The following is a 15,377-nucleotide window of genomic DNA, read 5'->3' on the forward strand; positions in this document are numbered from 1 at the left end:
CCCTATGAGGGGCACTAGCGATCCTAGGCTACCAAGGAAGGCTACCCCAAGCAAGTCCATATTCGGACTCGAACATGAGACCTCACCCTTGGCACAACTCTTTGTGCATCACCTAACACCACTAGACCACAACTTTTATATTTATTATTTCTTTCATTGTTATTCCTCCAAAAAGTATTAATGTGAAGCTGCCTTTGTTGTTACCTACTGTGGGAAGTAGGGTTAATTGATGAATGGGTATAAAATGATTGTCCTTATCTATTAATCTTATATATATATATATATATATATATATATATAAATTTAAAAAAAAATCCCCAAACTTTATTGAAAAAGCATGTTGAAGGCTTGCCTATCCTTTCTTGTCCAACTTCTTATAATTCAAGTAGATTAGGGAAGATGTGATAATCCCACGATGTGGCCCTATAAATTGGAGTAATAATGATATAAATGTGCAAATGTTATTATCCAACATAAAAAATTGTTTAAAGGATATTACCCAAAAATGTTATATGACATATGGCTATTGAAAAGGAATGCAATTTGAAATTTTATTCTAAAATTAAACTTAGCAAATTTCAAATTACAATGAAGACTCACATTAAATAAAAGTAGTACAACTAAGAAATTCAGAATTCCAAGTTCCTACGACTAGCCTTATAGTTGCCATAGATGCTTGACAAGATCCGCTTGAAGTTGAGAATTAATTCCTCTATCTCTAATGGAATTATGATGTTCAATGAACTGCATAAGGTTACATGTGGGGGTATGTGACACAGGTTCGGGTTGACTATCATCAATTTGGTCATAATCGAAGTCATTTGCTCCAAGGTAAGTATGTCACTCATTTTCAACGATCATATTATGCAACTTATGCATGCCATCATAATGTCCTTAAGCGTTTCGGGGTAGAAAAAATGTGCAGGACTACGCATAATTGCAAACCATGCTTGAAACACTTTAAATGCATGCTCGACATCCTTCCTTGCCACCTTTTGTTTGGTAGGAAAATTTTGTCATTTACGTCCCTGTAGCGATAGAATTGTTTTGACAAATGTTGCATATGATAGATATATAACATTTTCAAGATAATTAATACCCCATCAAATAGTCATTACCATTTATTGAGTAATTAGTCGAAGGAGCACACCCTTCAGTAAGCTCAGAAAATAAATAAGAGCGCACTAGGCCATTGATGTATTGTGAGACCCCGGTAACCCAAAAAATGCATGCCATATCCAAAGGTCATATGATGCTAAGATCTCCAAAACTATTTTTGGATCATAGGTATAACCAGTATATTGACCTTACACTTACTTGGACAATTCTTCCATTTCTAATGCATTTGGCCTATGCTCCCTAGCTTTCTTGGAAATCCATAGTATTGGCTGACCACTAATAATCTTGCAATGTCATTGTCATTTGGTGATCTCAAGTACTCTTCAGAATAGATTGAAACATCCGTTTTAACAAATAATTTTAAGCTTTTTATTGCAATGCTTTCTCCAATCCTCAAGCATTCATCCATGAAATCAATCATCACTCCATAAGCAAGCATTCTAATTGCGGCAATTATCTTCTAAAGGGAAGACAACTCGAGCGTGTTAGCAGCATTTCTTTTTTGAACAAAGTATGGTTCATTAGCTTCAAATCTTGAATGGATATGTAGAAAAAGAGAATAACTCATTCAAAATCTCCTTCAAAATACATTAGGAGGATACACTTGTGTTTCAGTAAAATAATCATGAAAAAGCCTTTCATGGCCTTTCAAAGGATAACACTAGATAAACGTGCGGGGTTGAACAAAACGATGAGGTGATGTTAATGCTCCTTCAATTTTTAATTCTTCTATGGCAATAGCTAGAGTAAGTTCCAACTCATCATTAGTAGAAGATAAGTCGAATGGATGTTCATCATTTGAAAAAAGAAAATTAAGTTCATAATGGAAATCCATTAAGAGAAAAAAAAGACAAAATAGAAGAGATAATTTGGTAGAATTGGATAGAAATTAGAGAGAAAATGATTTTATTTATAGGTCAATGATGTGACTTGGGTTTGAATTTAAAACATATGACTTTTAGGTTTGAATTTACCGTTGCGTTTGAATTTCAAAATTATGACTGATAGGTATAAATTTAAAAAATGTGACTATTGGAATTGAATTTCAAAATTAGGACCGGTGGATAAAATTTAAAAAAAAAAAATTATGACCATTGGATTTAAATTTACTATATCAATAAGGTCACCTGAACCTCTACTCTAGCTACCAGTGCCAGGGATCTAGTCATCAAAGACTCCATTTCGACAGCAAATGTCAAAGGTCTAATAATCAAAGTTATCATTCTGGCCACTAGTATCAGAAGTACAGTGGTCGAAGACATCGCTCCGGCCATCAGAGTTGGTAGTACAGTGGTCGAAAACACCACTTTGGCCATTGGTGCTAGCAATATGGTGGTTAGCAACACCGATTGGGCGGCAGTTACCAGAGCCACTATTTTGGCGGTTCGACCACTGGAACTTCAACACAAAAGGCTCCACTGCCCAAGCCACCAATTTTGGTAGTTTGCTTGAAATATAAGTTTAAATTAAAAAATATGACCATTAGAGAAAATAATAAAAAATGAATGAAGAATGAATATTTATTGAAATATCTTCTAAAATAGATAATCGGAAGTGGGTGTTTTGAAAAAGTGGTTGTGTAAAATAGAAAAAGTTAATTCTTATGCTAAAATAGATGGAAAATTTTCTACGGACTAATGTGAATGCTCTTAGAGGAATCTTTAATAGAATTAGAATATGGAACATGATGAGTGGAGGCCGACTCAAGAGTTGGGCGGGGTTGAATGCTTAACACCTTTTCATCTCCATACCTTAACTCTAGACCTAAAATCTGGATATTCAAAGCCCTCTACAAGGAGTCTAAGTTTGGTTCCTAAACCTACACCAGGTTACAACTCCCACTAAGCGCTCCTCCTCTGATCCACTCGTCTGTGCTGTATTCCTTAGAGCACGCGACGTGCATAGCAAAGGGAGGAACCCACGGATGGGCACTTGCACCCACATCCATGATGATTACTCTTTTTTATCATATCAAAATACCAATTGGCTTTTAAAAAAATTTACCAATTAAGCTAACTACCAGTCTACCACTACTAAATATCAATGTGAAACAAGATGTCCTAATACCACATGACGTCCCCCTTTTTCGTTGGTGGGGGGGGGGGGGGGGTTGGGGTGTTCTCCATTCACAATGTGTGGAGTATTAACCATATTTGTACAAAAGACCCACAACTAAGTTCCACAACTTTGAGAGGAATACTCTTCAAATAGATTTACATTAGAGTTAAATTTGAAGATGAAAGGTGACTAATCATCTGCTTTAAGTTGCTTCTTTGTCAATTCTATCTGATTGACTGTTCACTGAAGATTTCCTCTCAAATATCCTCTCTCTTGCCTTGTCTGCCTGCAATGTTCCCATAAGAATTCAAATTTAAAACTTGTTAGGTCTAACAGCAATAAAGATGGTATACTATATATTCAATTTCCAAGAAAAATAATACTGATTTTTTTTTTTTTTTAAATGGATGATGTAATTGACACCTTATTTTATGTTTCTAGGGCAATTTAAGTATATGAAGCATCCCATAGATTTATGATAATTCTAGAACCAACATACAGTTCTCCAACAATATCATTTCCCATGAGAATGGGGTATTCTTCTTATAGATGGTAGTGATAAGGTTTCGACTGTATTAATGCCATCCAACTTCTTGGCAATCAAACATATTAACATTTCCTGTAAACAAAATAGGCATTTCTCAAGAAATATGTACTAGGGTTACAAACCTGTTTTTTCCAATTTGTGAAACCTGTTATAAGAGAAAGAAGAGTTGATTGCACAATAGACCCAGCAATGATCCCAATCCAAAGGCCTTTCCCTCTTAAATGTAGAACAAAACCAAGTACAGCTCCCACTGGGAGTCCAACCAGATAAAATGCCCCAAGGTTGACATAGGCACCAATGTGCTGCCATCCACTTCCTCGAGCAACGCCTGATGCAAGGAAATAGCTTCTAAGGATGTGCAATGTGCATAGGTAAAGAAGTTTCTGTAGAAAATTCAAGTGGTACAACTTATATATAGGTTCCATATATATGAACTGCAGTTACAGCCTCTGCAAAAAAATCACTAGTGAATGATTTATGTATCTACATAATCAAATTTTCAATAAATGATGTCATTTGTGAGCACTTAAATTTACTATTTTCTTGGTGCCAATCCTTCCATAGACTTAAAATATGGCATTTGCAATCTCATCCTTACGGGGTCTTATCTCTAATACAATCTTTATTCTATCAAACACTATAATACTTGAAAGAAAGGTAACTAACCAGAAAGAACTGCTTGTAAGCTGTCCATTAATATTGAGAGACAAATCAATGGGGCCATAACTGTGATATAATTCACAACCTGCTTCTCATTGCTGTATGCATATCCCAAAACATAGCGGCAAAAGAAGAGAGTCACGCTCACAATAATTCCCTCTGTGATGGAAAGGAACATTGTAGCCCAAACAGTCACTCTAGCTGCTTGTGGGTTTCCAGCTCCCAGTTCATTTGAAATCCGAGTACTACAAAATAGTTGATGCTTTATTTTTAGTTATAGACATACATAAATCTGTTCAAACTGTATGCATATGTGAAAGCACATGTACCTTGCAGCAGCCCCAAATCCATAGGCTACAGTGAAGTGCAATGTAGAAATTGTAAGGCTGATAAACCACAAATAATAAAAAATAAGCACATCTTATAAGTCCCAAACTTATCGAATACATAGATACAGATATAAAAAAAGGTACCAAATAGAGAGCACTGAAGTCTCCAGCTTTGCATTTGGCAGAAGGCCAGACAGCAAAGTAAGCAGCTCACATGACCACCATTTAAGACTGATAATTAGCATGAAACCAATTAACTTATGGAAGAAGAAATTGATTTATTGACAGAAAAAACCTGAGAGAATTACCAAACCATTACAGCAGAAGGGATAGCAAGGCGATAGAATTCTGAGATACCAAGCAAAACATCTTTTGAAAAAGGGACACGTGTTTTTTCACATGCCGAAGAATAAATCGTAAAAAGGCTTAGTAATATCACGTTCAGCCAAGTTGATGAACCGAAGGCTATTGCTGCACCATGACTTCCTAATTTCAACTTATACACAAGAATCCAACATGCAGGTATGTGAAAAGATAGAATAACAATGGAGCTAAAGAGCATTGGAAGAGTCAAACTTTGTGACTGCAGGTAACGAGTAAGTGGCTTAAGTACTGCACCGCCAAATAGTGCAGGAATGAGCCACATTGAGTATTTGCAAGCTTCAAGGGATATTGTAGGGTCTTGGCCTAAGAGAATTAATATTTTGTCCATGAAAATCCATAGAACACAAACTGGGGGACAAACCAGAATGAGAGAAATGATTGCAGTATAAGTATAGGTTCCAAGTTTTTGAAACTGCTCTGCTCCATAAGCTTGCCCACATAGAGTTTCCAACCCACCAGCCATTCCGGACTGCTTGAAACAAAAAAAAATCCAATTAGTAATTATATGGTTAATTCTATTACTAGTGTAATCTGTTCAATTTCCATTTTTGTAATCTGAAACTTGGAAGTCATGCACATTTGTATGAGTCTAAAGCTAAATTCAGTTCTACAAATTATCAGTTTCTCTATAAAAAATGTTTTTCTTTCTTTTATTTTTGATTTAATATTTTAGTATTCATGATCATGAGGTAAGCAACTTACCTAAACACCTACCATAAGGGGAATATTTTAGTTGAATTAGATGCTAAAGTAATTGTTGATATTGTTCACAATGTTAACTATGAGAATAATATTCTTTCTCCCATTTTGGACGATTGCAGGCAACTAATGTCCAGGTTTGATCAGTTCCAAATTAAACATGTTTATCGCCAAGCTAACTGCTGTGCAGATACTCTTACTAGGATGGGTGTTGAGCAGGATAGCAGTTTTTTATCCTTTACTTGCCCGCCTGTGGGCATTAGAAATAGATCAGATTTTGATGTATCTGGTTTGTACTCGGTCAGACTTGGCTCTGATCTGAACTCTGTTTTCTAGTTTAAATGAATTCGTCTTTAACCAAAAATCATAAGGGTCTTCTTGTCTAGTGTCAGCAATTGTTTAATCAGTTTATTTTTAGAATTACAAAAACTGTGGCAGTGTTTATTGACTACAAGCTCCATCTAAAAGTATCAACGTCTTTGGAACAATTGTAAATAATATCGTCAAGCTACATAAGGTGGGTGCAGAACTATTTTTTTTTTTTACTCTTTCTTTGAGGAAAAAAAAAAAAAAAAAGCTTGTGACTTCCACATTCTTCTGAAATTTCATTTTTAATTTATCTTTTCAAATATTTCATTTATTTTTTTTAAACAATTTGTAATAAATGAGTTTTTGTTACAAAAAATTATACTTGTATTCCATGACGTTTTATCCAAGATAAATGTGAACGCTAAAATTAATTATTGTTGCTTGATTTTATATACTAATCAAGCAACAAAATCTTTTAGTAAACAAAAAACAAGTTGATAGAAGGATAGTATTGCTAACACAAAAATAATTCATTATGAAAACAAGAAAAAGTTTACCACAAAACAATGATTATAATGTTTATACAGAAGCACAAAGCAATAAGTTGAAAACGTGAAAGTACTGGCGCTTGAAAATCCCAAAAGTAACACTTTAATCCATTATTTCAGTCCCTTAATTAAAACAGTCAAATACCAAAACTCAAATCTTTAAAAAGTGAAGCAAGTTGACTAGTACAGCCTAATATTGAACTCTATCTAATCAAAGTGATGCATGTGTTAATGCTAAGATTGATTTACCCCTCTCTCTATGGCTATCTCTATTCTCTAGAGACGTGAAGATGGGTGGAAGACTTACAAGAAGGCTAAAGCCGGTTACGTTGGTGAGAGAGGTGGCAATGGCAACGCCAGAGAGTGAAAGTTCACCAAGGTGTCCAACCATTATAATAGATACTACTTGCAAAAGATACTGCAGAATTGACACCACCACCATTGGTGCAGCTATAGAGGAAGCCTTCTTGAGCTCTTGCACAAATGCAAGCGGTATTATTACCCAGTTTTTCTCTTCACTCTCTAGCATTTCTTTTTCACCCTCCTAATGTTTGTCTCACAAGCTAGTCATTAACAAGTCTTAGCTTTTATAAAGAAAGAAGAAGGACGTACGAGACTCACCGGTGGTTGGTTATTTTATTATTATTATTTTGATGATTTACTTATTCTTTTGCTTGGCTCCAACCGGATTATTTTAATTGTTATTTTCTTTAAAAGCAATAATCATAATAAATGCTTAATATTAGAAGTCTAGAATATATGCCCCGTTTGGTAACGGTGTCTAAATAATGAAAACTGTTATTTAAACATCATAATAAATATTTGCATACATTTTTTTATCCACACGTATTTCCACAAAATTTAAATAGCGTTATTAGAAATCTTTTACCAAATGGGCACTATATTTTCATATATATACAAACACAATTATAATAAATGTTTATTAATGATCATTATAATTATCGAATCTCATATTTAGAAAAAACAAAAGTCATATTCTGTTAAATTTTTTGGTGCATTACACAAGGTACTAACTAATAATAATGAGAAATGTTAATAGATGCCCTTAGGGTAATAATTAATAATCCATTTAAATAAAATATTTATGGGAAAAGAAAAAAAAAATTTTGTCAGCTTTTTCCATTTCTAATAAAAGTGGTGTTAAAACTTTTCTAAAATGAATTGTTAACTATTACCCTAAGGGCACCCATTAGCATAACCTATAAGGGCATTTGTGTTGCCTTTTGAGCCTCAAAATTTTACTCGTCATTATTATATTATGCGCACACAATCCCCCCCCCCCCCCCTAATACACATATATTATATTGAATTTAAATTATATTCCATAAATAAATCCTTCATTAAAATTTTATCACATCATATTTTCTTTAAATAATAGATAGTTTCATACACATACACAATAATAATAAATATCAATTAAAAACTATTATATAGGTCAATTGGTTGCCACCTCTTGATCTATCTATATAACATTTAGGGTCCAAATCCACCTTTCCCATTATAACTATCGAATTAAAAAAAAAAATCATAATTATAAAATTTTATATTTAGAAGAATTATAAAAAAATAATCAGAATAAATGTCTATTATTAACTACTATAGTTATTAAGTCTCATTTCTAAAAGTCGTGGTTGTTCCAAGTGAATATATTACTTACGGACCTATACCTTCAATAATAGTTTTACTATTAAATTTTTGGGTAAATTACCGTTTTAATCCTCTACTATTTGTGCTATGTGTCAAAATGGTCTCTTACACTTCAAATTAATGTGTCATTTTAGTCCTTAAAAGTTTGGTATTGTGTCAAAATATATAATCCATGTAATTAGGTTGTAGATGGAAAATGTTAACACGGTAAGATTAAAAAATTATTTACATGCTGATTGGGTACAAACTCAGATGACACATGGCATTTACTTAAAAATAAATCAAATCCATAATCCGTTACACACACACATAGTAGTGGAAGAAAAATAGTCCTTAACCCTTGCTCTATGTGGCTAAATGGTCTCTTACGTATCAAATGCATCATTTTAGCCCTAACCTTTTGGTATTGTGTCAAAATAATCCATGTGGTTAAGTAGTGGAAGAAAAATGTTGATGTGGCAAATGGAGAGATTTCAAACTTATCTATATGTTGATTGGATGCAAACTATGATGACACATGACATTTACTTAGAAAAAAAAAATTATCAAATCATTAATTCTAAAAAGAGGTGAATGAAACACAAATTTTATTTTATATATATATATATATATATATTTTTTTTTTATCTCCTCTCTTTGTCAGTATTCACCTATCTTTGCTTGCCTTAGCCTCAACCTTGACACTTCATTTCTGTTGGTATCTGAGCAACCTCACTATCGACCTTTGCTCTCTCCAGTTTCAATCTCCCCTCACCCCCATCCTTCTTATTTTGTCGGGTATAATGGATTAGGGATTTGATAAGTTTTTTTTTTTTAATCTGTTAGTATTTGAGCCGCCTCACTATCGATATTTTCCCTTTCCAGCTTCAATCTCCTCCCACCCCTCTTTATTTTTTCTGGTATAATGGATTAGGGATTTTATATGTCGGCATCCGAGCAACCTCACGATCAATCTTTGCCCTCTCCAGCTTCAATCCTCCCCCCCCCCCCCCCCCCCCACTCCCCTCTTCCCCCCAAACCCCCACCCTTATTTATTTTGTCAGGTATAATGGATTAGGGATTTGATAAGTTTTTTTATTTTTTATTTTATTTTTTAAAAAGTAAATGGCATGTGTTATTTGAGTTGGCATCCAATCACCATATAAATACTTTTTTATTCACTATGTTTACCATGTCAGCTTTTTCCATCCAGACTTAAATGACAAGAACTATTTTGATACTATACTAAAAGGTTAGAGACTAAACTAACACATTTAAAACATTACTGACCATTTTGACATAATGGAAAAATGTTAAGGACTAAAATGGTAACAATCTTTTTTTGAGGGGAAAAATGATAACAACCTTAAAATAATTTTAACAGCTTTTAATACATAGCTAAATAATTTTTTTTGTCCTCCTATAATTTCTAAGTTAATTAAAAATCCTAATTTAGTTATAATTTAAATTCTTTCTCCTAATGGAATTCTTTTTACTATTAACTTATTAATTTTTTATTAGCAATTTATTAATAGAATTACCACAAGTCACAACGAGCTCTTATCTAAGATTTTTTTTTTTTAGGAATCTAAATATATAGAAGACAATTAACATTACCCTTAAATAAGAGAAATTAATTAATTAACATATGCGAACTCATCCTTCTTCTTTGTTTCTTTCTTCTTTTCTTTTTTTTTTTTTTTTTTTTTTTTTTTTTGAGAAGGATATGTGAACTCATCCTGGTTACACTTTGTCAAAAAAATAGATGAATTTATCATCTTACTATCAATTCATAAATACTTTTATATAAGAACTTACCATATATTTATATATAATATAAGACATCACAAAAAATATCATTATTGCTAGACTATCAATTAAACCGATAAAATTGTTTCTAGAAAAAGCAAAAAAGAAAAAAAAGTTTGAACCGATAAAAAAGCGGTCACAGTTAGTCTATGAAACATGCTGCTAGATGCTACTTGAGATAAAGACTTATCCTCACATCGAATATGTTCACAAAGATGTGTGAAACATGCTAGATGCCACTTGGGATAGAGACTTATCATCAGATCGAATATGTTCACAAATTTCAATACGGGCTATCCTACCTACTTTTTTTTTTTATGAACATCCTACCTACTAGGAGGTCATGTATTTCATGGCTTTTATTATGTATTGGGATCAAGTCTTTCAAGTTTCAGTTTCAAGTCTTGGTGCCATGTGTTTCCTGGCTTTTATTATGTATTGGTTGCCAATTTTACTTTTTGTCAACCGTTTTTCTTTTTAAACAATTTTTCAATACAAGTAGAACTGTGCTCACTCACAACCTGAATCTCAGTAAGACCAAGAAATGACAAACATTAAGGGTATATTTGGTAGATCAAAATAGATATTGTAATATAATAGTTATTCATATAGTTTATAGATTCTTTAGTTTTGTTTTGTTTTTATTACAGGAAATAATCATTCTTTATAAATAGCTATTATTCAAAATAAGAAATAAATATTTCTTTCTAAAAGAACTGAAATAACTATTCATTAGTAGGTATAATAATTTTTTTTAAAAAAATATAATTGTATGAGTAAGATATTTCCTGTAGGGGCAAAGGCTCAAAGGCCTAAAATCATACAATGGGCCTTGGGCCCCATACGGGATGGTCAACCATGTCCGAGGAGAGGACGTGGATACCAAAAGGGGTCCCAGCCCAGTTCTCGTGGGCCTAAAGTCACTTAAAGGGTAGTTCGAGGAGAAATGTCTCCTCGGACGTGACGAGTAGGGCTCAACATGCACTCTGCCTGCTAAAAGGACCCACCCCAACGAACATTAGTAGCAAGGACAAGTCCTACAAACCCGTGGCAAAGAAGGAAACGAAAGATACCCAAGGAGAGGCTGCAACTGCCACATTAAATGTATTGCAGCTACTTTTCTGGCTGCATTAATGTGGAGAAGACCTGTGAATAGTGCTGCCTTGGCTACCACAGCTCACAGAAAGGTGGAAGGGGTGTCCGATGGGACAAGCACTCAAGTGGGAGTCTAGATAATCAACAAGTGTAAGGCCACGATGGCTTCAAGGAGGCTATATAGGAAAGGGAGTTCTCATGAGGAAGTGGACCGGAAAAAAAGGAGAGAAACATAAAAAGAACTGGAAAACTTAAAGTAAGAATCAGCAAATATCTATCTCATCTCCTCGGACTGAGAATGTATGGACTTTAACAAGATCTTCTTGTGTCCAAGTGTTGCGTAGCCCAACCTTGGCCTCTATCTACTTCGCTAAGGCCCGATTCTGTAACCCACTCTCTACAAATTCATTGTTTCAGGGCCCCTTGGGCCAGGACCCCATACTTGTTGGGCTTGGGCCCCAAATTGAGACCCTACAATTGGCGCCGTCTGTGGGAAAAACTTGTGCCTCAGCAAGTACGACCATTAGAAATGGAAGGATCAGGTCTGCGACAAACAGGACCCGCAGACTCCCAACGGCAGGACAACTTTCTTAACCTCGAATGGGAAAGAGATCAAGACAAGCGACGAGAGGGTAGCGTAAATACCTCCCATACGAGCAGAAGCCGTTCGAAAGGGAAAGGTCATGCATCCCAAAAGCAGGGGGATAATAGGGCTCTCCAGCAAGAAATCAACGACCTGAAGAGGAAGTTACGCCGAGCACAGCGGAGGCGTCCTTCCCCCAGTCCAGACACCAGCGATGAAGAGGACAACGAATACAGGGGAAGGTCGAGAACCCCACCAAGTGAAACCTTCTCCTATGAGGAAGAACAACCTCACAAACATGGCCATAGAAGTCCGTCTTACAAGGGCCTAGCAAACGACGCCATGAGTAAGGCCTTGGACCGCATCTCCTAGGCACCCTTCGTGTGCAAGATAGAAGGGGCTGAACTTTCTTGGCGGTTCCACCAACCCACTTTCGCCATATATAATGGTCGAACGGATCCCGTAGAGCACGTAAGTCAGTTTAACTAGAGGATGGCCGTACATTCCAGAGACGAAGCTTTGATGTGCAAAGTGTTCTCGTCCAGTTTGGGACCCATGGCGATGAGGTGGTTTGACAGCCTCAAGCCAAACTCCATAAATTCCTTTAAGCAGCTAACCCAGGCTTTCGGTTCTCGCTTCATAATGAGTAGTAGGGTTCCTCGGCCCTTGGATTCCCTCCTGTCCTTGTCCATGCGAGAAGAAGAGACCCTGAAGGCTTACTCGGATAGGTATTGGGAGATGTATAACGAGATAGAGGGAAATTATGACGACGTCGCCATCAACACCTTCAAGAGAGGTCTGCCGACAGAGCACGGTTTAAGGAAATCCCTAACTGGGAAACCGGTCACCAGCGTGTGCTAGCTCATGAACCAAATCGACAAGTACAAGAAGGTTGAAGAGGACCAACAGACAGGAAAGGGTAAAGCGAAGGTTGTCCTTCAAGAGAGGAGGGATTTCAAGTCGGACCGATTTAGCAACAACAACCGGCCGAGAAGAGATTACTCGGAGCAGTCTGGATCCACTGGGGCGTAAGCAGTCCATGCTGTGTTCCGGGAACCATTACATCAGATCTTAGAGAAAGTCAAGAACGAGCCGTTCTTTAATTGGCCAAATAGGATGGCAGGCGACCCCGCGAAACGTAACCAGAACCTATATTGTCAATACCACCAGGAACCAGGGCATACCACCGATAACTGCAGAAATCTGAAGAACCACTTGGACCAGCTGGTCCGAGAGGGAAAGCTAAGACATCTCTTACATCATTTCGGTGGCCGACAGGAGCAGACAAGCATCGAGGCGAGGCAAAGCACCTTGAGACCACCTATTGGCACGATAAATGTCATCCTCGTCACCCCAGGAAGAACTGGCTCCCATCCTTTTAGAGTGATGTCGGTGGCCCGACTCCCCGCTGAAGCTGACAACCATGAGTCCAAGAGGGCTAAAGGAATGGCCTCGCCCATGCTCGGGTTCTCGGATGAGGATATTGGAACCATCCAGCCGCACGACGATGCTCTAGTCATCACACTTAGGGTTGGGGGGTATGACGTGAAGAGGATGCTAGTCGATCAGGGCAGTGCCGTGGAAGTAATGTACCCTGACCTATACAAGGGGCTGAAGCTGAGACCCAAAGACCTGATGGCATACAACTCCCCTTTAGTAAGTTTCGAAGGGAAAACCGTTACTCCGAAAGGCCAAATTAGACTACCTATACAAACAGGCTCAGACATAGTGGAGGTGGATTTCATAGTGGTGGACGTATATTTGCCATACATCGCCATTGTAGCTGGACCTTGGCTTCATGCCCTAGGGGCTGCCTCCTTGACCTTACACCAAAAGGTGAAGTACCCGTCGAAGGGTCAAGTCAAAGAAGTGATAGGGGACCAAGCCATGGCCCGACAATGCATGGTGTTTGCCATCTCGCGACAGTCGAGTGCTGAGCCTTCAACCTCTACCGAGAATTGCTTATAGTAATTAACAGCCCCGGCCCCGGGTAGGGGGGACCAGCCGAGGAGGCAAGTTGTGAGGATTTGGAAAAAGTTCTTGTGGGCTTCGATCTGGAAAGATTTTTTTAGGTTGGCTCGAAACTGCCACCCCAAGAGAAGGAAAAGCTGATTGATTTTCTCAAAGAAAATGTGGACGTGTGTGCGTGGGATGCCTACAAGGCTCCGGGGGTCGATCTGAATTTCATATGCCATCATCTTAATGTTAGTCTGGCCGTTACGCCTAAGAAACAACCTCCTCGGAGACCGTCAAAAGAGCATGCTGATGCGGTGAGGGAGGAGGTGATGAAACTAAAGAAGGCAGGGGCTATCAAAGAAGTTTTCTACCCCGAGTGGCTGGCCAATACAGTCGTGGTGAAGAAGAAGAGTGGGAAATGGCGAGTTTGCGTGGACTTCACGGACTTGAATAAGGGCTGCACAAAGGATCCCTTTCCTATGCCTCGGATAGATCGATTGGTGGATTCAACCGTGGGACACCCTCGAATGAGCTTCTTAGACGCCTTTCAGGGATACCATCAAATACCCCTGGCCGCCAACTACCAAGAAAAGACGGCTTTTGTCACTCCCATTGGAAACTACCACTATAAGGTGATGTCTTTTAGTTTGAAGAATGCTGGGTCCACCTACCAGAGGATGATGACCAAGATATTTGAGCTACAGATGGGTAAGAGCATCGAAGTTTATATAAATGACATGGTGGTGAAAAGTAAGTTGGTGTTCGAGCATTTGAAGGATCTCGGCGATATCTTTGAGGTCCTGAGAAAATACAGGTTGCGCCTGAACGCGTCTAAATGTTTGTTCGGAGTGGGATTAGGGAAATTCTTAGGCTATATGGTGACCCACAGAGGTATTGAAGTCAGCCCCGACCAGATTAGAGCTATCCATAGCATGCAGCCTCCTCGGAACCCTATAGAGGTCTAAAAGCTCACCGGCATGATTGCCGCCTTGAACCGTCTTATCTCTCGTTCGGCGGATAGGTGTAGGCCTTTCTTTCTCTTATTAAACAAGTGGAAGGGGTTCGAGTGGACTGAAAAATGCACTTTGGCCTTCCAACAGCTCAAAGAGTATCTGTCTCGGCCACCAATCATGTCTAGTCCTGAAGTCGACGAGGTTTTATTCACCTACATTGCCATGGCCCCTCACGCAGTGAGCCTGGTGCTGATCCAAATGGACAACGGCATACAACGGCCTGTTTATTACGTGAGCAAGTCGTTGCATGAGGCTGAGATCCGTTACCTCCCCCTGGAAAAGGCCATCCTGACGATCGTACAAGCTACGCGAAAGCTCCCCCACTATTTCCAGGCACACATAGTTGTTGTATTAACCCAACTCCCGCTCAGGTCAATACTCTGAAGTGCCGATTACACAGGGAGAATAGCTAAGTGGGGTACCATTCTTGGCGCCTTTGACATTAGGTACATGCCTCGCAACGCCGTGAAGGGCCAAGTCCTTACGGATCTGGTAGCTGAGTTTGTTGAACCTTCACCGGAAGAAGGGGGAGGGATACCAAGCACGAACAAGAAGTTGGTCGGCACAGTTTCTCAACAAGGGCCCACCTGTTGGAAAGCATATGTCGACGGCGCAGCAAAT

At 37.8% G+C, this 15,377-nt stretch overlaps 2 protein-coding genes across 3 annotated transcripts; one reads left to right on the forward strand and one right to left on the reverse strand.

Moving 5' to 3' along the window:
• Positions 1 to 2,702: 2,702 nt before the first annotated feature.
• Positions 2,703 to 7,284, reverse strand: LOC126713835 (protein DETOXIFICATION 7). Of its 2 annotated transcripts, XM_050413715.1 has the most exons (7): positions 6,961 to 7,261; positions 5,022 to 5,566; positions 4,858 to 4,944; positions 4,714 to 4,770; positions 4,391 to 4,629; positions 3,847 to 4,052; positions 2,703 to 3,463 (listed from the first exon to the last, which is right to left on the reverse strand). In XM_050413715.1, the coding sequence occupies exons 1-7, from the start codon at positions 7,180 to 7,182 to the stop codon at positions 3,380 to 3,382; spliced, it is 1,440 nt and encodes a 479-aa protein (XP_050269672.1). In that variant the 5' UTR covers positions 7,183 to 7,261; the 3' UTR covers positions 2,703 to 3,379. The 2 variants fall into 2 exon arrangements, with proteins under 2 accessions (XP_050269672.1, XP_050269673.1); XM_050413716.1 differs by lacking the exon at positions 2,703 to 3,463 and having other exon boundaries at positions 3,959 to 4,107; positions 6,961 to 7,284.
• A 5,619-nt stretch (positions 7,285 to 12,903) lies between these two features.
• Positions 12,904 to 13,755, forward strand: LOC126699796 (uncharacterized). The gene has a single exon (XM_050397769.1). It carries the CDS (start codon positions 12,904 to 12,906, stop codon positions 13,753 to 13,755), a length of 852 nt encoding a protein of 283 aa, XP_050253726.1.
• Positions 13,756 to 15,377: the final 1,622 nt, after the last annotated feature.

This window comes from Quercus robur, chromosome 2, assembly GCF_932294415.1.
Source record: "Quercus robur chromosome 2, dhQueRobu3.1, whole genome shotgun sequence".
Taxonomy (NCBI): Eukaryota; Viridiplantae; Streptophyta; class Magnoliopsida; order Fagales; family Fagaceae; genus Quercus; species Quercus robur.

Coding starts and splice junctions, on each gene's coding strand:
- LOC126699796 (XM_050397769.1), top strand. CDS start 12,904: ATGGCAGGCGACCCCGCGAAACGTAACCAGAACCTATATTGTCAATAC.
- LOC126713835 (XM_050413715.1), bottom strand. CDS start 7,182: ATGCTAGAGAGTGAAGAGAAAAACTGGGTAATAATACCGCTTGCATTT. Junction 4,771..4,857: donor ACTTCAGTGCTCTCTATTTG/GTACCTTTTTTT, acceptor GTGGTTTATCAG/CCTTACAATTTCTACATTGC. Junction 4,630..4,713: donor GGATTTGGGGCTGCTGCAAG/GTACATGTGCTT, acceptor ACTATTTTGTAG/TACTCGGATTTCAAATGAAC.